Genomic DNA, 22357 nt, shown 5'->3' with positions numbered 1-22357 from the left:
TTCTTGCGGGTAAAACACTTAAATCAAAGTTATACCATACTATTTAACAAAACAAAACTTCAAGATTCCTACAAACTTGCGAAATAACTCACCCATTCAAACTGCCCAGCGTGCTCTGACCCCAAAAAATGTCTCAGATGTGCTAGACACATGTCGTAGGCAGCTCCCGTAGTGGCAGAAACTATCTCGCGAGATCTAAATGATGAAAAGTGACGGAAAAGCTGGTGGACCCGACTGCGGTTGCAAAGCAAGACTCGCTGAATAAACAGAAATGCGAACAGACTGCTATCTTCTCCGTGTGCGTAGAACATCTGTAAAGGACATCATCCAGCATATTAAAAACTGGCTGAAGAGGCCGGAGACGCAAGAACTCACAGGGCACGGCCAATTCCAACGTTAGCTGCATCAAATAGGGAAGGCCTTTCCGGCTACGAGCTTGCTATGCACAAACGGTGTAGAGGACGCCGTAATCTCACACTTAAGCACTGGACTTACTAGGGCAATCTTTTCTAATGCCTGGATAAAAAGGCCTTAACAGGAGATTTGAGATTTTGGAAAAGGTGGAGGAAGATGATGTTATGTTGTTTACAAACAAGACAGAGAGGCTCGAATACCATTGTCAGGAACTTAGCTCCTTTGGTGCGCTGGAAAGTGACCCACGGCTTATTGATGCAGTGGCAAACGAAATTCTCTTTGCCAATCTGCAATACTTCTAAAGAAAGATACAGGTTAGTTCAGAGTGAAACACAAGAGAAAAATAGAGAAATAATGGTACGTAGTAGAGCTGGCGGAATGCAATTTAGCAGTCAGAACTGAGCTCGACTCGGCCCACATAAAACAAACTTTGGCATAGTGATTTCAGGGCCTACGTAAACAGTATCATTTAAGATCTATTAGACGAAAATGACCTACTCGTATTTCATAACACTCTTTGTGCATTTCCCGAATCCTTCGTTCTTACGTATCCGACTCGGGCGAGCTCGTTCCTTCCTCCTTCGTTGCCTACGCTATTCATCAGTAAATCCGACATTGAGGATAACATAGTGGTTAAATTTATGTACCATAATGTACTATTGATATTATCAAAAAACACGATAGAAGTACCATAGTGTCAAAGTTTATGACGAATCCAATACTATTTAAAATTTAATCTGTGCTATAAACGGTATTTAAATATTAAACATTTATAGACAAATACTAGTCTTCTTACTGCTGCCCTACAGTTCTGTGTACATATTTTATTTCTTCAATAACTGAAATTTTACTCCGAAGTATTTTAAGCTCTCAGGAACTACACTTATTGTTAAAAAAAATGTCTTTCACTCAGAAGTTGATAATCGCCTCCTTGTTAGAGCTGATTTTTCGTGAGCAGTTCAGTTTCAGCCGACAATTTATGTAACCACTTAAAAGCAAGTGGTTTGTTAGACAAGGGATAGAACAGCTTTACAATGGAAAACTTAACCTCAGTATAACTAGTCTTCGTGATTCTCTAGATATGAACATTATAAGGCATTTCAACTGTATAGCATTATCTCGACGTCATATAAAGGGTAAAGTGAACCCGGTAATGTACTTTTACTAGCAATACTAGAAACCTAATTTATTAACACCTATTTTCTTAACTGGAAAGAGTTTTAATTAACAGAAGATTTTCGTGAAAATGACATTTGTACTCATTTGTATAAGCAGTACATGTTTATTATCATCGACAGTATCCAAGTCTCAGTTTCAAAGCCCCAATAGTGCGCACCTTTACTTTAGACACTAAATTAACAAAAATATGCGTTTTCACAAGTCGTATGCTAATGACCAATAATGTATGACCAAACCATGTAAACGGCATAAGTCGGTTGTAAACCGCTGCCAATAAAGTTATGAGATGCCGAAAAGGAAATGCTCATATTGGCTCCCAAATATCCCGTCATGAAACCTAAGCCTTTTAGTGTCTTGTATATTTAAATAGAATGGAGGTCTGTCGTAAATTAGAAATCGAGCTACGATGTTGTACGAACTTAATTTCATCGCACATACAGTGATTTAGGTGCAGTTCTAAATTAATTTTAGAAATAAATTCTAAAGCATATATTAATAATTAATAACGAAAACGAAAAAGTACTATTTTCTTTTAGATACCACGTTCATATATAACACAATGGTATTCTAGTAAGCTTGAATTCATAAATAGCTTACCATAAAGATGTCCTGCTAAGTGCCAATAAATTGAACAAATTTTATCTAATGAATAACTTTATCTTTAAATATTGGAAATATTGGAAAATGCTAAGCATTTCACAATCTTTTTCCAAAGAATTACCGCACAGCTATTATCGTGCTACAGTAAAAAAAATATTCATAAAACGTTTCGTCTATACAATGTATGGAAGCAGGCTAAACAAATGAGAACAGCCTCATATTTGTGTGTTAGACAGAATAGATTCATTGTAAAATGATCAGTTTTTTTTTATTCTTTTTGTAACAGCTAACGCACAATATATAGATAATATCTTATCTGACAGGAAGCAAGTATAGTTTGTTCTGCATAACTGCCATGACTCTTTGTATATTTGTATTCGTGTTTGTACCCAGGTGTTCTGGACTTAATTCAGCCGGACCATTACACTGTTTATCAATCACGGAGGGCTCAATTGCTTTTGCCCGCCTATATTTTGTGCCAGTGACAGCGACCATCAGCTCCTGGCGAGATTTTTGCAGTCAGGATAGAGTGTAGCATGTAATTGCAGCTACAATCCCAACGATGAATTCTGAACAAAAGGGCATTGCAAGACGCACCTGCTGAAAAGATAGTAGAATATGGCGAAGGCAATCTGTCAACAGCCTGTGAATATTACTGAATTGTGACTCTAGCGATTTCGAGTACAAACGCACTCAGAAAGCTTTCTTATAAATCAGCCAACCAGGATATGTTTATCGTCATTGTTTTCCCACAATCCTGGTTTTTCTTCCGTTTAACACTTGAGTAACATTGCCACTGTCTATGCTGCCAGCCTCTTTGAAATGTACATTCTTTGGCCCAGTGTGATCTTTCAGAGGACCCTATTGCGTGATCCAGCAGCTTAAATATTCTTGATTAGGAAAATATATACCACATGATAATACGCCGTTGCGATATTCCACTCGGGCGGTACGACACTTCATCTACTCTCTGTTCCGTAAGTCTTGTGGAGCTGCAATTGATACCTCTATGTCTTGATCAGCATCCCGTCGAGCAAAATACCTGTCACGAAAATTGATATTATGGATGGCTGTTCCGGAGGATTCCTCGAGCTCACCATCCTTTGGCTCCTTTATCTGAGTTCACAGAAGAATAAGAGATGTCGTTATGAATTAGCATACCTGTCTTGGTAATTATCATTTTAATTATATTAAAAATTTGTACAAAAGAGAATAAATATTTAAATTGTTGGCATTCGTAGAAGGATAAAGACATCGATGCACAACGAAAATCCTTATGCCGAAAATTCTTTACTCAATACCCATCTAATAATAGCAATAGCAGAAGAAACTATTAAGCTATAAAACGACAGTCTTTGTTGACAGCGAACCTTTTCGTAAGTGAGCAGTATTCTTGATGAGTGACTTGTCAGTCTTTGTTCAGAAGCAGACACAAACCGCAGACAAGAATGAAATGGGAGCGCTGCTGAAGGAAGCTCCCTTGAAACCATATCGCCCCGATCATTCCGAATAGGTTCAATTGACTCGTTTTTCAGTTGTTGCTGCTGTTCTTCCTGTAAAACCCTCAAGAAATCTTGCCGGTACACTGGCATCCAGAACACAAGCCGCCGACCCAAATTTAGAGATGAAGCAGCGAAACGCATCAGGTCAGATATCACATCCGGTAAACTATAGCTTATTTTTGAAGGTATGTGCTGACTTGCTCTGAAAATATCCAAAGGAGCATATGATGGAATATATATCTATATCTATATATACACATACATTCGTTTCGTGGAAGGATTCCTTTACCGGAGAAAGCCAAAGGAAGTGAGGTAAGATTCAGCAATTCATAATCAAGATACTTTCGTGTATTCTGAATTGAGTACAATTTCATGCATTTTCAAACAGTTACTGTGTTAGTTTTTTCCATTTACTTCGAAGAACCAATATAAGATTTGTACAAAAACAGAAATCACCCAATCGCCTGTCAGTCAGCGACTGCACATATGTATCACTTATCATGGTTCCCGTTGTGCTGACCGTACCCGTTTTAACAGGTGCTGAAAATGCGTTGCTTTTCCCTACAATGTGAGATAACCGACAATCACTGATAAGAGCCAACACCTGAGTTAAAACCTTATGGTGATAATAGCACCACAGTTTCTAATTTCATAAACTGATTTTTTGACTTCAAAATATGAGGCTTCTTACAGATGTCCGGGGACGGTGTAACCAGGCACTTTGGTTCCAATCCGTTCGGTACTTTCTCGAATCCCGTATGGAGGATCGGTGAGAATGGCATCAAGTAATGGCAGTGTTCGTAGCACGGGTCGGGAAGAGTCGCCCACAATTACGTCCACGTATCGACCTGCGCGGCCATACTGTCGAAGATTAGCGCGAACACTTTCGCCTTCCTTTCGTCGCTGCTCGTTATAGCGAGTCGGCTTTGCGCGGCCGTGAAGCAACATGAAATCGATATCCATTCCTGAACGCATTTACACAAAACCACTTCTTTCAGGACATTTTCTGTTTAATTGAGGTGGTCGAAGTATGAGCAGACAAGTGAGCATCTCATAAACATCGTTTGTGCCCTCTTTTGTGTATCTGAGTTTTCTTAACAGTAAAATAGAATACCATGTTTATCTGTAGTTTCGGCTTCAAGGTGCTACAAGTACTCGAGAAAAAACAGCTTTCGCGTTAAGTTCAACATAAGGTTAAGATGGAACTTTAAACGTAACATATTTCTATTGGCTCTACGAATGTTTTTGCAGAACCAAATGCTTCTTACTTTATGCTTCGAAAGGTATATTCGTTTTCGTATGCTGCTGTGGCTTCAATACATACCAAGCACATAAGCATCATGAATGGCTGCCGCCACAAGAAGACTTGCAGATCCAACGAACGGATCGTAAACAAAGTCCGCGTAACGAGTCTGCGCCAAGTTCGACATGACGACCGATAGCGTCGGATCCATCGACGTGTTTGCTATGAACTCACGATTTTTAAGAGACAATCGTGTGACCAACTCCCGCTGGCCCTCGGCCACCTACAAAAATGTACACAGTTTCTACTGATATTGCTAAAATCAATGACACGCGTACACAATAGGCAGTACATTAAATAAAGAAGGAAAATAATGTCAAAGTCGCTAGCTAACCAATAACTATATTACTGGTGACTGCCTAAAACTAACAACGAGAACACTACGTACTGCACGTTTTACGGACCGAAATCTAAAGGAAAGCTGCAGTTCCAAAACATTCTTGAAACAATTTACCTTGATTACTAAAAATGCCACAAGGAAATATTTTCAAATTTGATCAACATTTATGAGCTTCTGTATTCCATATTCTAAGGTATCAACCGCGAATGAATACTAAGCTATTTAGATAACAGTATAATTAATTGCCTAATTGCTCCAGCTGCCGGTATGGAATTTCCGATATTTTAGGTACATCTTTCAATATATTTGACGCGATAGGCTATAAAGCTCAAATTCAGTAATGTAATTATCGAATCAGGAATTGTAGGTAGTGTAATAACAACTTTGAGGAGTTTCAAAACTTGTTATTACTCGTAAAAAGCATGTAACGTGATGTTAGCACACAGATTATATATTAAGATATTATGAAGCAGACTACATAATTGTTGTAGAAGCCGTTACTTCTCACTACGACCCCCACAATAAGGCACATAAAATAGGAAATAACGGGGTGACATAACAAACCTGACGACCGAAGAAAACCTTGAAAGGTTGGTTAGGAACACAGTTGTTCTCTTGACCATAATACTCAATAATATGGTATGTCCAGATGGGTTGCTGTAGGTCTATATCGCCGGTGAATGGCAAAAAATCGAACAATTCCATCTTGGCGATTTTATCGCAACGCGGGATTTTTCGTTTCCCGAAAGCTTCAACCTCAAACTTGAAGGTGTCATTGTGCTGCAATATGTACATGTCGATTATATAACAACCTGCTTTGCAGTGACGTCAAATTTAGTGTATTACATGTTCTAAAGAAATCGGACACAAGCCTAGTATATATACCCTATTTTTAATAGCAATTAGTCTCAAAAATGGAATGAGCTCGGTGATACTATTGGTGAATATTGATGTCTGTTACGACGACCAACATTCCGGATTCATGATATTCAGTAGTGGATCGTCATGAAATTGCTAGTCATACACATAATATGGCTTGAAATGTTTTCTCTTTACACTGCAAGTCAAAACTGTACACACATGTCCTTAAATTTATCCGCACGCATAGCTTCATTATTGGTACAATTCTTACGACCCCTGTTAGTCGTTCTAGTTAACAAAGCTGCAATCTGTGCCCTAGTATACAGGCGTATGTAGTTTTGATAAGATGATCGCATTTTTATGGATAAGTTAACAAACTATATGTTACATATTTCGAAACATGTTTATATTTAGTGCACGCAAAAATCGAGAGGCTCAGTAGCAGTAAGCTGTACAGTGCACCGTATTAACAATAAGTTCTAAGAGAAAAAAAACGAGCGCACGTCATGCCATATTTATGAATAGCTTAATGAAGAAGCAATACAAAAGTTTCCGTAATCTTTAATAGCAGTGAAGGCAATGACTACAACTAACAGGTTCTATTTGTTTTTCACGAAGTTGGTCAACCACGTCTTGAAGTGAATCTCCTTCAGCCATCAACTCGCTAACATGCCGTATAAGGATACTTTTTGAGCAGATATTCACGAGGTGTTGTTCATCTTCACACTTCACAACCATCCACGGGCGTTCCACCGTATTCTGCGTGGCCTCGTTGGAGCTACATATCAAAGACAGTCACAATTAAAGACCACATAATCAAATTAGATCAAACGGTCCTACCACTAGACCTCAAGGCGATCTAAGGTCCTAGGGCCTGCGGAAACGTATTGAAAAATATGGAATTGTTTCAAGAGACCCACCATGTCCTAATGTGCAATCCGTTTTTTCTAAGCCAACTTAAATACGTTATCAACGATAGGATAAATAACATTGTAAAATAAAAGCATTTGAACATTGTAGATAAACAGATAAAGCTGAAATGGAATCATTGCGTCGCAGCTAGGGGAACTCGAAGCCTCATGGTTCAATTCAACCCTGTCACCACTCCGGCCCGCAGAATTTCGATTACTTTACACAGTTTCTTTACAACCCACTATTAGCTTAAGATGTATCAGTATGAGATACTCAAGCAGAGATCCTAACGTACAGTGTGGTGCTTAGAATTACTGAGCGCTAGTAAAAAGTAAACGATCATGTGAGGTGCAATCATACCTATATTTTAGCTAAAATAGTACTACAAAAAACATTGAGTACGCTTAGCAATGTTCTTGTTAATTTTTGCTAGCTCGTGCTTATCAGAAACTGCCATATATTTAAGGGGCACAATTCGCAAAGAAGTTTACAGTGATTTGACAAACTTTTGAAAAACCGTTATAATACATGTCAGCAAGCCCTCCTAATTCTTAACTAGTTAAAATTAGCATTCACGATATTTACTTGCTAGTAAAACACATTACAAACCCAATTAAACGTAAATTATTACTTTTGCCTGGCCGTCAGTTTTAAGTGCCTTGGTCCGTAAATTGGCATTAACGCTGGTTGTTATTTGGGATGGCAAAGATATTATTAAGGAAAGAATTAGATGAGGAGCTCGAGTTTAACGTCCGGTATCGCCGCTAAGTCATGCCGAAATGAAATGCGTCTATATCCAGTGGGAACGTGTTTTGTTATAAATGTAGGGGTACTTAGCGATGAAATACTGTGGACTTCTGAGCAAATATCTCATCTCAGAAAGTATGTTAAAGCAATGCGCTAATTTTCGCGTATGTAAAATAAAGACATCTGAGCTGGTTAAAATGAATTTTAATATTTCACACTGCTAATCAACAGATGGATTAGGTAGTATCACACGGTCGTTTTTCAATAAATGGAGTCTGTATTTATACATAAGCATTTAAGCACGTAGTAATCTTGGTTTTTTTCCTGTCACTAATCTGCCAATTCGTACTTCACTTTGTCCGGATCTTCATCATATCCTACTGAGATGGAATAATTCAGCACTGCGCACGTCGGTTGATTTTTTGAGCCAGACTAATAGGAAAAAGAAAATATAAGTGGATGAATATGTGATATAATCGGCTTCTCTGTCTTCCATCATTAGAAAGCCGGTAGATCGGACCACCAACTGCACTAATTTGGCTAATGAGGCTCCATAAAACGAATTTGGAAGTGCCGTCCCGAACATGTTTGGCCATACGAATGTATATCGGTTATAGGTGGGTTAAGACACGTGTGTATATAAATATAGTTTTCAGCAATGTGGACACACGTGTGATTCGAACAAAAGCACTTAAAATGTGCTGTTTAGGAAATAACAACACTCACAGAGTCAGCGGCAATTATGCGTTTATTTTGATGGGACTTTAAGGAATTTAAAAAAATTGAATTGCTGTTGATATATATTGTAATTGCTTCTGAATACCTTTTAAAGCTACAAGCCCTTACGTATTGTACCCATACATAACCTACTCAAATGGATAATATTAGCCTCCTACGACGTGACCATAACGAATGTCTTCTTTAGATATCTTTACAAGATAACATTTAGAATTTAGACTGATTATTGATACTCACCAGGCATCATTTACCAGCCACAATCGGCGCCCCTCTAATCGACGTCCTACAAATTCGAGTTTCGCGCCGAACAATTCGATAAGTGACTGAAGTTCAGCATGACGAAATTCGATATGTTCATGCGCAAACCATATGAGGTAAAGTCGAACCTTTGAAGATCCAGTCGGTGTAACGTTAGGCGCATTGGCACGGCTAGATTGATTGTCCACCGACCCAATTACTCCACCGGCTGCAGGGAAATTGGCCAGGGACCGGCGGATCCAGCCGGCCACCTTACTCTGTGACTCTAAAATGGTGTTACTTAGGAGCAGCCTAGGAAATCTTAAGCACCTCGGTCTCACCGAGGAGAAGAACAGGATAGACACCGCAATACTGGCGCGATTCAGGACACCCAGCTCACTGGAACATCGACCCGAATTTTATCACAGGCTAAGTCGCTATGGCGCCATCCCGGTGCACAGTTCGCCAAGACGATATTCTAAAAGCGCACGTGAGACAGTGCGCTAAGGATCTCCTGCCAAAACAATGGAATAACTCAACACTTTCTGATTTGAATTTTAGGCGCGAATATACGATGTGAGTAGGCATATGCTGCCTGTTGGCATCATGCACCGTTTATAAGGACTGCGAAAGAAGTGGATAGCTACATTGCAAGGCCAACTAAGCGTTTTACGTATTTAAGGATTTGACCAAATACTGCCATTGTTTTTAACTAAACTCAAATACACCCGGGTAAACATCTTGTATCGTCAGCCGTGTTTGTCAACAAATGGACTCACTGATGTTATGAATCGTACTGAAATTGCGCCTCGTTTTGGTGCGCTACCTGGCTTCTATGCTAACGACGGTCGAAAATAGTAAGCAATAGTTAGTTGTGCAGCCGGCGTTGGTTATTTTTGTGACTAGTCGTATTATTATATGCGAACGTAAGCGTCAAACATGAGCGCACTTCAAACTGACCCTGTCACGAATGGAGCGTGCGGTGTTGCTCAGAGCACCTCCTCTAAAAAGAAGAAAACTAAGAAGACAAAAGATGACGACGTGGAAACACTTACAGAGATGGTTGAACAGCTGCAGGTTGACGCGGGGGCAGAAGGAGATGGCGAAGATGCTGAGGATATTGAAGCTGGGGAAGATAACAAGCTAAATGCAGCCGACAAGAAAAAAAAGAAGCGTAACCGCAAGAGAAAAACTGCCGTTGGCAGCGGAGTTAGTGGCAGTGGTAGTGGCTCGGCAGAAACAAAAACACAAACCGAACCACCCACGATACCCGTGAAGGAGCTCTATCCTAACGAGGATTATCCAACGGGCGAATGTCTTATGCACCCGACGCCAAAGGACATGCCGAGTAATGGCCAAACCGCGAAGAATCGTTTCACGTCTGAGGAGAAGAAAGCTCTTGAGTTAATAAACGAACAGGAATATCGTGAAATTCGACTGGCTGCCGAGGTGCATAGACAAACCCGGCAGTATATGCAGCGTTACGTAAAACCAGGTATGTCAATGATACACATTTGTGAAACCTTAGAACACACAGCCCGAGAACTCATCCAAGAGAACTCACTGAAAGCTGGTCTTGCCTTCCCAACTGGCTGTTCGTTGAATCATGTTGCGGCGCATTATACGCCAAATGCTGGTGATGCAACCGTGTTTAATGCATTGGACGTGTGCAAGATCGACTTTGGTACCCATATCAATGGGCGAATTATCGACTGCGCTTTCACGTGGACGTTTGACAACAAGTACGACCGACTCCTTGAGGCTGTTAGGGAGGCAACATATGCCGGCATAGCGGCTGCTGGAATTGACGTCCGTCTTTGCGATATTGGCGCAGCGGTACAAGAAGTGATGGAGAGCTACGAAGTGGAGATCGATGGAAAAATCTACCCCGTCAAGTGTATCCGCAATCTCAATGGTCATTCGATTGCACCATACCGCATTCATGCCGGAAAAACGGTGCCTATCGTCAAAGGAGGCGATCAAACTCGTATGGAAGAAGGGGAGGTATTTGCTATTGAGACTTTTGGGTCAACGGGACGCGGTGTTGTGCATGATGATATGGAAGTATCCCACTATATGAAGAACTTTGACGTTGGACATGTTCCTCTGCGTCTCAGCTCATCGAAACAACTTCTGAACGTGATCAATGACAACTTCTCGACATTAGCCTTCTGCCGGCGTTGGCTTGATCGATTGGGCCAAACCAAGTACCTGATGGCCCTCAAAGATCTTTGCGATAAGGGCATTATCGATCCATATCCGCCACTCTGCGACGTTAAAGGATGCTATACAGCCCAGTATGAGCACACTATTATTTTGCGACCGACTTGCAAGGAAGTCGTTTCGAAAGGAACGGACTATTAGGCAAACTGGCTAACCGATTCTGTCCGGTTGCTGTTTGATTACTGACTCATTGCTTAGTCGTCTAGCGATACTAACTAAATGTTAAATAAAGATATATTTTTTTTTGCTAATGCTTTGCGTATTCATACATTTTTATCTTTAGGTAGTAATGTAGGGATAAAGATTTTTTTTGTAGTCTGCATATAAAAGTGTTTTCTCATATAATTTTCTCATGCGGTAAACTCCTAGGGCCCTTCCAACTAATCAACAGATAACAATTATTTTATTTTTGCTGACAACGGCCCCCTCCATTGAAGCGCAACCCAGTTTGTAACACATTCATGTGACAAAATACAGAAGCGGATCAGCAATTAGATACTATCCTTGCGAATGATACCTAAGCAGTTTCTTCGCTTCAGCTTACACTAACCTTATCTAAAATCAAGAACAAGGTCTTATAATAGGTTCCAAATCGTTCAAAATCGTGCAATTCAAGCTATGCTTTTATTTCGTTGGTCAACATTAGCCTCGAAGGTTCACACAGCACTAAATTTTTAGTATCCGCACAATTTGGGTTCTCGGCAGCCGTCAACGCCTTCGAAAGTCGTTGAAAGGGGCTACACGGTGATGCAAGGATTTAGTGGACCTCCAAGCTTTTATGTAGTAAAAACCTGACATATAATAGAATGCGAGTCTTAGGAATTTGTCGAGGCAATATTGTATTTGTGTAACACTATCAAACGAGCAAAGAGGCAGCTGTAATATCAGGAGCCAACATTCCACTATCAATTAAAAATTTCTAATAATCTTGCTGAATTCAAAACTAAGGTTAAAGGCTACTACCTAAAATAGCAGTTTTTTAGATTCTAGTTAAAGGTACTTGGGTAGGCGACGTGTCGAGAAAATGCCACTCGACTTCGTATTTTTCAACAAGTGAAGCATGGAATTTTTAATAAATAAATCATATTCCGTTGTGGGCTTAGACTAAGTAGTATATAAAAACGTCTTCCAGGTAAAACCCTTATTTCCTATGACATGTTACAATATTCGACATTAGAAATATCGATGCGTAGCTTTTGTCAAGTTTCGTAGCCATTATGCGAATGGGCAGGATTAGCAGCAAATAATTGTTGAATCAAAATCATATACTGTAACTTAGGTTCTGTGTGGTGCGAGAGGATCGCATAACGCTCTGTAAAACTTTTATTCATCACTACAACGATTACTACTAGATAAGTCAATTATTTTGTTTAACAATGGTAGCTAAATCTCCAATTTGTCACGATTCTCGCACAACCAACTTGTGTAAATAAAGTAAACATTTTTTATTACTCAATATGGATCTTTCAAAACACTTGTTCTCTTGATAATCAACACACTCGATGTAACGTATTGAAGTTCACTGACGATATCTACATAGTCTCGAGAACAAATGTTTGTCTTGCATCACAGAGGCTAAACAAGAGTCTTTAGCTTAACGGCTAAATTGAAGCTTTGCCCCTAAGTTATACATACACGAACTTTATTTTTTTCTGTACTTCTTTGCATCTTTTGGGCAGTTCTATAAACAATGTGTAAACATCGCTTTAGCGCACGAAAACACTATAAATAGCGTAGCCATACGCCATACAGTAACTTGGATCACGTCTTTATATACGTAGGAGTCTGGCATTCCTTGTACCTGGGAAATCATCAACATAACAAATGTTTTCTTTCTTCTTAAAGCCGAAAAAATGAATATATTCAGTAGAGTCGCATTTAGTAGATTCTGTCTTTACAATTCATTAATCATTCTAATTGTCACGTATATTGTCGTAATAGTAAAATACAGGCAATGTACAGTGCGGTGTCTCTGAATCTCTTCTCACATGCCTGTGGTATTCGTGATAATAGCATCCATCTACCTACTTTTACTGACTACAGAAGGTCCAGCTCTGCTAATTTATAACTTTTAAAATGGTTCTTCAAAAAATACAGGTTGCACTAATTTTTTGTTAGTCTCCTGGAAAGGTATGCGTAAAAGATAAAACCACATACTTTTCCTCCAAAAGAGAAAAGTTAGTTTTTTTTCCATAGAGCGTAATATTAATTTGGCTGATTGTGAATCGATGCGAACCATTTCGTACTCATTTTCCAAGTGTGAAAACCATGCTGCATTAGCATTTAAAAAGTCAAGTTGGCTGTTAGCGTCGTCGATATATCATTAGTGTGAAAACTGTGCTGCCTGGACAAGTACGCTTAATTTGTGCTGGGCAAGTGTGCATAACGTGTGTTGCACGACAAACTGTGTTCAAACTATACTGTGGAAGAAATTATCACGTTTATTGTGTCAATCAAGATTATAGCCTAACAACTAGCCGTGTTAAACCAAATGATCATGGTCAACAATATCCGCCGTTTAGCCTCGATTGAAATGCAAAAAGGGCGAGCTGATGACGCAGCAGAAGACGCCAATGATAGGCGTGGGACTAATGTTGAAAACCACAGACAATATAGAAAAAAAGCCAACACTAAAACATTTCGGCGGATGTTAGTAAGATGGAGAACATTTTTAATTGATGTAAGGTACGCTTCTTTAAAGGTAAAATGGACATTTTTCGTTTTATGCAGGGAAAATTTGAATCAAGTCATAAAAAATGAAACAACTGAAACAGCATTACAGCAAAGGTTTTTCATCGCCAGTAAAAAATACCAGACCATTGGCTATTTTCGGTGATTTCGTTTGGTATCACTTAAAAGTGTCATCTTCTTAAAGAAATCTACAGATTTTTGCTAATCATACAAGGTACTGTTCACCATTGAAACGTATTATTGAGGACCAGATCCTATCACTGCTTCCAGTTTTTCTAAATCTACTGCACAGATCCCCAAGACAACATTGCGCATACTTATAAATTCTGAATCGACAAGAAGAATCGAGAAGAAGAAGAAGAAGAAATTCCGTAGCATCGTTTAAAACTTGAGAGTTCAGAGAGACAACCGTTACGTTCAGTATTTTACAAAAGCCAAAGAATGTACAAAAGATTTACCAGAATTGTGTATTATTATCCCTGATCGGCGATAGTTGCACGAGCATAAAACAGCATAAAATGCGTAAGCAGGGGACGACGTAGGAATCATTGTGAAAGTACGGCAGGATCAGGAAAAATATCGCCACATATCGTTAACTACGTTTGCGCAACCTTGAATTTTGGATCCTAGCCTCTACAGATTAGTGTTAGTACATATGATTTAAGGTCCCTATCGTACAACCCATTCTCCTTGATAAAGACAGTCGGTGCTCGAAGAAATTCGCAAAGCCATACACCGAACGTACATTGCATAACGAAGACGCACTTCTCGCATACAATCAACATCTTCTCGGGATTAGAGATTTCGTGCGTTAAGAAGGGACAAAAGTGTGAAATTACGTGACAATAAGAGAATAAGACGTTTCATAATTTCTAAAAACCCTTATTGATACTCTAACGTTGAAATATGCTGATTAGTCAAATCAAATAAATATATTTGCATACATATATATATAATATACATTTAAAAAAAGTGACAAAGTTATCTTTGGGAAAAATGAAATCGACAGCGGCCGATACATAAAAACAGATATGGTGCCAAGCGGTTGCATAAATGCTAAGCTTCCCGGTCCATAAGCAATATCAACCTATCGGGTGATTTCATTTACACCTATCGCAGGAGCAACGAGTATTTTTCCAAGAAGGCGAGTGTATATAACTAATTGGTTCTGGTTACATTGAAAAACTTTAATAAGAAACTAGAAAATTTCAATCTGCTAGCTTCACATTAGCAACATCCAAAAAGCGAAAACATCGAAATTTTACAGGGAACTTAATATGGCATTACGGATCAGAATGACATCATGAACGTCCACGAGTAAAATACTAAACTCTTTAATGGCGTAAAATAACGGTTCAATGATTTTCATCGACCCTCCAGAAGGAATAGACAACTTTAGTGACCAATTTAATTCTAGCCGGCGTAAAGAGGTCATAAAAGTGGTCATTGCAATTTTGATGCCAGAAGCTGAATTCTGCACCCTGATTCAGATTTATCATTCACGTCATGTAGGGTAAAATGTGCATCTTAATAAAGAATTCAGGAACTGGAATCTACTTTATGTGATAGCGCTCGTTGCCTGAAACGAATGTTAACTATTACGCGAGAGGTTATCCAAGCTATTTATCGACGCTCGGTAATATATGTAGCTAAAACAAATATTTTAGAGATTACTTAACGTGATTTCTACTCTAAGTATGATTAGCCATCTGCCTCTGTACGGATGAAGTAAAATGTATTTAATAGCAAAATGCCCTGCGGGTCTCTTTCTGTGCTGTCGTTTATTTTATTAAGACTGTTTCCGTCTGTTTGTTTGCCGGACCTTAAACGACCCCTTAAAATTATCGGATTGCCCGGACTTTTGTGTAGGTCATTGGAGTTACAGCCTGGAAAAAAACTGCGCAGCAGGTACAGCTAGTCGGCCACATACTATTATACCATTTAGGAAATCTGCTTTTTGCCCTTAGAGCTTGTTGTTAATTTAGTTAGTTGCGAAACAACAAAAGAAAGTTAATTATCATTTTTCGTGTTTAAAATCAACACCAAACTGTGTTGTCGATCAAGCTGTTAGCTTATAGTCACCGTATGAAATAGCTGACTCCGACGTCATCTCTATCGTAAATATAATTAGTTTATTAAAGGTAAAATAATAATAATAACAAAACAGGTACATGGTGAAGCTGGCATGTGGTGCACTAGTCTTTATACGAAGCTCTTTCGTTAATTAGTTGTTATGAGTTAAAACAAAAACAGAGAAGGTGGTGGGCATCGCGTTTGCCAAGTGGCGCACCATATGGCTTCTGCTCAGTTCTAGTGGGCAATTTCTTTAATGCACTAATCAGTTTTAAGTTATCTGTCTGTATATATTTACACCAAAATATCGTTTGATTCATTTTAAAATTTGATATTTTTTTCCCGAGCTTAATGACTAAGTTTAAATCTGTGAACTATTAATGTATGCGAGTTAACGAGTGCTGTTACATGAAGTGAGCTGTAATTATGTCCTCAATCTAAAAGCTAAAGCAAAACCGTATGTTGGAATAGGCAGGACCCTAACTTTAACCGGCTGTATCGTTGTATTTACAAGTAGTCACTTTAGATTTAGTAAGTTCGCTATAATCAACGCACTGTTGACTCTTGTTAAGGGGTTGTGCAAACCCAAGAAAAGCTATAATAATGCTTTGGAGGAGTTATTATTTATCTCGAAAAGTAAACAGCGCCATTTCTAGTGGGCAGCTTCGGTTACCTGTTCTACTGCTTTGCCGAAACTTCATAAGGCATCTTCGCACCATTCCGTTTTCGACACCTCTAGATAGCTGTCATTCCAACAAATACCTATAATGCGTCCATATCTTTCCTTCGTACGCGTACAAGACGTGTATGCACTTCAACATGTCAACGAGTCGTGACTAAACGTGCGGTCTATATAAAATAGAAATAATGTAACTAGATATAATACATGAAAAGCACAATGTAGTCTCCATACAGTCTTTTGTGTCTTATAGCTATCTCTATCTTATTCAGTGAAGACTCTCACAGATTATCTTTGGTAAACTTCAGAGTTCTTCATTTAAAAAAAAATCAAATACTCAGATCAGTTCTGTTCTGTCAATCCGATAGAATAATTTTTCGTATCAGCAAATATTGCAGATACGAAACCCTGCTAATTTTCAATAAAATCTAAAAGACCTTCAAGACCACTTTTGCATGATTTGTTTGGTCGAAGTGCATTGATGCTAGCTCATTTGTAGAAGACAATAATTTCTTTTGCCACTGTGAGCTAGAGAAAACGTTATTCTTCGCCATTTGTTTAATATTTGTGTGTACGGAGACATCTTGCAATTTATTATAGTGACTATTAATAAAGCTGTTAACAAAATTCTGCAGGTTTATTTCAGCTCTCTCATTTTATATCGTATGGTAAGGCATTATATGGCATGTGCCATCTTTTTCACATCAACTGATAAATTTTATTATGAGTTCGGGCTTTAAACATGGGTACGCTCAACACCTAGACTTTCGACATTTTCATCGACATCTCGAATAAAAAAATTGTAAAATGGTGCTTCCGATATTTCGTACTCGTCTTCTGCCGAGGTCAAAGACCTGCCAAAAGCACGCGGAATAGGTATGGTATACACAAGGACTGCAGCCAGAGTGCTAGCCAAAAATGTCTTACATCATTTAAGATTTCTTCAAGCCAAAAATGCATTCCTATCGATTTTTCCAGTTCGACGAATATCGACTTCAGCAAAAGTCGGTGTACTAAGCTTATTTATTTTTCACTTCCTGGGACCTATCCTGGGACCCAACATCAGGACAAAATCCAGTAAGGCGAAAAAAGTCTGTAGATCTAAAGAAAAAGCTTTTCAAACATACGCTAACTTGCCACTCGCCGGATTTTGACTTACTAGCAATCAATCTCAGAAACACGTTCATTCAAGACCTTTGGTACTGCAAGAAGGCTTAGTTTATGTAGAATGCACGCACACGGAAAAACGCGGAGAAGGCTCGAAAATCATCCCCAAAACTTAACCGAAGGCTAACTATTGTTTATTATTTCTGAGTTAAGCAGATCTAAACCGAGATTATAGTCTTGTAAAAAGTGATATTCTATTTGATCTCTTCCGGATCTTGCGCCTTATTTCTATGGCACATAAATAGAAAAACCTAATATGTGAATCCACTAATTTTTCTATGTGGCAATATAAAAGATCCATCATCAAAGGTTATTCATCTAATAAACGGTGTTGAAATACGATGATTAATGTAGATTACATTAAGAGTGCTAAGGGAACGTCAATAACGACACATGAAACCGGTTTGGATGCTTTGGATTTCTGCACGAACCCTCTAGCCTTTTTTAAGATTAGGTTATTTATCCCCTATAGAGTTATATATGTAAGTTATTGTTTCTCCACTTCTTATAAACAAATTTAATATTAGAAATTAGAAGTGATAAATGGAAATCGAGAGGTTTTTTTCAAAATTTATCAGCTTTGTACGTTCTTTGACTATGTCAGTTTTTACACTGGTGCTGCCGCTTTTTCCTTTGATATCTTGACAATGCTTTCAATCTATTCCTCGACAGAAGACTCGCTGAGCCAACTCCCAGTAATACCAGTAAAAAACTACTCAGCTAGTAAATTTAAATCAATTAGGTATCTAGTGAAATGCGGATTTTCACTGTTTTGTTGCACTACACCATAGTGATAATAGTAGGCTGCTCTGTGAACTTTTTTCTATAAATATTTTGCAGACATCATCACCCGTTTATGTAAGTGCGTACCTTCCTGTCAATGTCTGCGCACTAAATTAACTTCAAATGCTTCTACGGCGTTGTCTCATCAATGTTATTTTCATTGTCAACCGCTACCTTGAAAAAGCCAAAAAGTCTGTGTGTGTTAATTAATACATGTTGCGCGGCAGCACTTCAGCGATTATTATAAGACAGTGAACTTAGACTTCATATTTGTCGATTTTCTAATGGGTTCTACTAGAAGTCGCCGAATGACTATCACAGGCGTATTGCTCTTTCTGCTTCTGCAATGTAAACAAAACAGCCATTCATATGTTTGAGCAGACCATCAAATTAATTTTTGCCGCTCTATTAAGAATCATTGAGCAATAATCGAGTTGCGATAGGTGCGGCATTTCACGCACTCAGTCCTGCAAGCTCGTATGTGTTACCTGACGTGAAGCGCTGTCTTTGGGAACCAACGTTGTTCACGTCAGCATAGTCTCAATTCCATGACGACCAGCTCTTCCATGACATTGCACAGATTTTCCAGTGACGTGTGCAACCGTAAAGAGTGACCTTTTGTTTGCGGAGTTACCGTAAACTTCCTTAACTTTTCAGCATCGTACATCAGTATCGAAGGTGAAGTCTTATACCACGCCACCTTGTCGCCTGCGCCATCGGATTGCTCTGCTCCTTTTTCAGGACGTTAGCCATTAACTTAATATCTAAGACACCTACCTATATACACAACTTCTTCAAGCTATATACAGCCTTATCAGAACTCTCTCCAGCGTCTTCCTCTTTGGTAGTCCCACTTTTGCTTGCTTGTTTAGGACTTGACACATCTGCGTAAGCCTTGTTCTGAACACAATCTCAAACAGAAGTCGAATACTATTGTAAACGGACGACCATACATTTACAGTTTCGTCATATAATGACCCATTTTCGCCTATGTCGAAATAGCGCAGGTTCATCCAATGTCCTATTTAACCGCGTGGATGCATTTGCACGCTTTGGGCTTCACTTAGTGAAAAAATAAGAGGCGTCGAGATAGAAGCATATGATTTCACGAACTGCCTGAAAAAAAACATACGTAGAAATCGCTTAGTTTCTGTGGTACTAAAACCAAATATCCGGAAAGATCCTAAATTTCCTGTTATAGACTGCATATCCTCCCACAAACAAAAATGAGTTTTTATTCTCTTCGTCATGAAAAATGATCATGTTTCTAATCTTCCTGTTAAAATGTCGCTGCTCAATGTACTTCCTTGATATGTTTCAGCTATACTCTTGTTAGCTGTTGTCTGTCCTCGTCAAATGGGAATACAATGCTGCCGCCGATGGATATATTCGTCGGACTAGTGGAGTGATGTTACTAGCCACCTAATTAAAATTTCCAGCTAAAACACCGCGTCGCGTGTCAAGAAAGCAAGCAGGTTGACAGATCCAAGGTTTGTTGAAATCTGAAATATCGGGCAATGCTGTTTATTCCGAACTGCATACCATGTATCATCAGTTAACGGAAACGAGAAATATATTTTGACTGTCTAGACGATCAGCTTAAATGCATTTTTCTTAACCAACTGGAATTATCCGTTCTTGTTTTTCACCAGAAATACCGCTAATACGTGCAGCGATTAAAACGGCCGAACCATACCCCCCAGCCTTCCTATCCTCACTTATTAATATACGCAATGCCTTCCTCCGCAAAAACTAAGTCTACACTGTTTCTGTTGCATTAAGTTATCGCCAGAAAATTCGTCTGTGTCGGACTTAACTAGCGGATCAAAGTCCGACACTGACAACGCCAATAGTTACCCGTATTTGTTCAACAACTCGCACAGCTTTGCCAACGCATCATTGTACTTCTGTCGCTGAGGCGCTACCTGCTTGTTGTTCCTTAAACATGAGCATGCCTTATTCAGCAACAAGTTCTTTTTCCTTTTTTTCGCGATTCGTTAATTTTACAATTAAACCACCGGAACTAAAATTTAATTCTGCATCACTTTGCGCGATATATCTTCACAAGGATCACCTTTTAAACAAGCTGGTTTAGCTGTATCTTTAGATGCTCGCACTTCTATTACTCTTATGTTTCGAGACCGCACGCACGTATCCTGCCAAGAAACAAATGGAACTTTACTCTGTCGGTAAAACGAATCGAGGCTGTTCGCGTTAGTGTTGGACTCTTACACAAGCAGAGGTGGTGGTTTATTCGACAAAAATGCAGGGTTTTACTCGGACTTCAGTAACGAGTCAATTTATCACGTATTTGCAACCACTTTCCAGAACCCTGATTTATTTATTCCTTTTCGACAGAAATCTTCAAGTTTGGTGTTGAACTCGCGTCCTGCACGGAACATTCTTCTTTGTCAAACGCATTGCTATGAATTCAGATTGCCACTGATCAAAGAAGTAGTGATTAGTCGGTGCGAGATTTAGCAAATATGGTATTTGAGCGCAAAACATGCTTTCACTGAAGTTCTTTCAAGACCACTTCTTTGACGTCCTTGTGGCCGTGGCACGTATGGTCTGATATCGTAGAGAAGGAACGCTTTGCCTCGCCGTCTATCGGATTTCTTCTGCTCCGGAGCCTCAGTCGGTGGGTACAATTAGCTCATATGCAAATCCCATTTGTGTTCTTCGCCTTACATATTTACCTTATACACACAGTATGTAAGAGCTTTCTAGTTTTACACGAAAAATCCTGCGGTTTTTTAGTTACGTTCAAACTACGATTGCTAAGAATCACGGTAAAGTTCTTCTGCATCTATGCGGGATTTTTTCTTGCGGCTAGGAGACAGGCAAATATTGGAAGATTCTCTGGTGTAGTAGGTTGGGTCTAACAGGTCCGCGCATTGCTAGCCTCTCTTATGCGAGGCAATAGATGGCAATGTTGTGGCTCCTAAATGGGTACTTACTTGTGAAGCTTTTCTACGCGGACACGTGTTTGTCAGTTGCAGACCGCAGCAAATCCTAATGGAAGTATTTATCTGCACTTCTTAGGATTAGGAAAATGAAAAGTATAGAATGCTTTTTCTTAACACTTCCGCAGTTTATTTAGTCACGTTTCTTCCCAACACTGCTAACATGACATTGATAATTACTGGACTATTTTATTACCCATTGTTGTTATATTTTAAGTATAGCATATTAGGTGCGTACAGTTTTTGGCACATTCTAATACATTACATATTACTCAGTGCGTCTCCAGAGCTGTAAATATCAATGCTAAACTACAACATATAGCACTATTTCTCTACCCCAACTTCATTCCACATAGATACAACACGGCGACACAAAATAACATACGCCTATCACCAGTAACACTCGTTAATCGAGTGTGAAAAAGTAGTCTCTTATTATGCCTTGACCTTGACAAGCTATTAAAGGCTATTATTAACGTTAAAGGATCACGAATACGTTTTGTGCTAACCGGTACTTATATTTTCTAACAGTCTTTTTTTGTTACAAGCCGCTCTAAATGGATGAATATATCCTAGAGAAATTAACAAGCAAATGTGGATCTGGATCCCTTAGGGGATTCAACACATTCACAGTTATTTTAGTAGTCCACCCAGAGTCCAACGTAATAAGATGAAGAAAGCTTTTTATTAGTTCTATGCTACAAGTCTGGCCCATGTAGAGATTTCATGCTTTGCGTACTTTTGTTCACTGATATGTGCATGAGCTGTAAATATTTTTGTCCTGTTTAGCTTTTCTTACTTTATGGAAGTTAGGGTACAGCAAATCCACATTTTAAAAGCAAACCCACAAAACATGCTCATTCTTAGACACAAAGCTATCCCTTTTTAATGTATGACATCAACAAAAAGTTACAGCGAATCATTTCGCCTTCTACTATATAT

At 39.0% G+C, this 22357-nt stretch overlaps 2 protein-coding genes and 1 long non-coding RNA gene across 3 annotated transcripts; 2 read left to right on the top strand and 1 right to left on the bottom strand.

Annotated features, from left to right (window-relative positions):
- Positions 1–2413: 2413 nt before the first annotated feature.
- On the bottom strand, positions 2414–9252 carry LOC111252693 (tRNA (guanine(10)-N(2))-methyltransferase TRMT11; the record flags this gene model as incomplete). The annotated part of the gene is made up of 7 exons (XM_022810994.1): positions 2414–3309; positions 3564–3897; positions 4387–4660; positions 5020–5221; positions 5903–6118; positions 6794–6977; positions 8834–9252. Coding segments are annotated over 7 exons (1782 nt in total), but the record flags the coding sequence as incomplete, so codon positions are not given.
- A 306-nt stretch (positions 9253–9558) lies between these two features.
- On the top strand, positions 9559–11307 carry und (methionyl aminopeptidase und). The gene has a single exon (XM_022811346.2). It carries the CDS (start codon positions 9773–9775, stop codon positions 11195–11197), a length of 1425 nt encoding a protein of 474 aa, XP_022667081.1. The 5' UTR covers positions 9559–9772; the 3' UTR covers positions 11198–11307.
- A 7537-nt stretch (positions 11308–18844) lies between these two features.
- On the top strand, positions 18845–21179 carry LOC147755056 (uncharacterized). The gene is made up of 3 exons (XR_015330342.1): positions 18845–19193; positions 19771–19939; positions 20808–21179. It is a non-coding gene; the product is annotated as an uncharacterized LOC147755056 (long non-coding RNA).
- Positions 21180–22357: the final 1178 nt, after the last annotated feature.

The sequence above is a fragment of the Varroa destructor genome, unplaced genomic scaffold, assembly GCF_002443255.2.
Source record: "Varroa destructor unplaced genomic scaffold, Vdes_3.0 BEIS01000006.1, whole genome shotgun sequence".
Lineage (NCBI taxonomy): Eukaryota > Metazoa > Arthropoda > Arachnida > Mesostigmata > Varroidae > Varroa > Varroa destructor.
The sequence above is the reverse complement of the archived record's forward strand: the minus strand, read 5'-3'. Positions and strand labels throughout refer to the sequence as shown.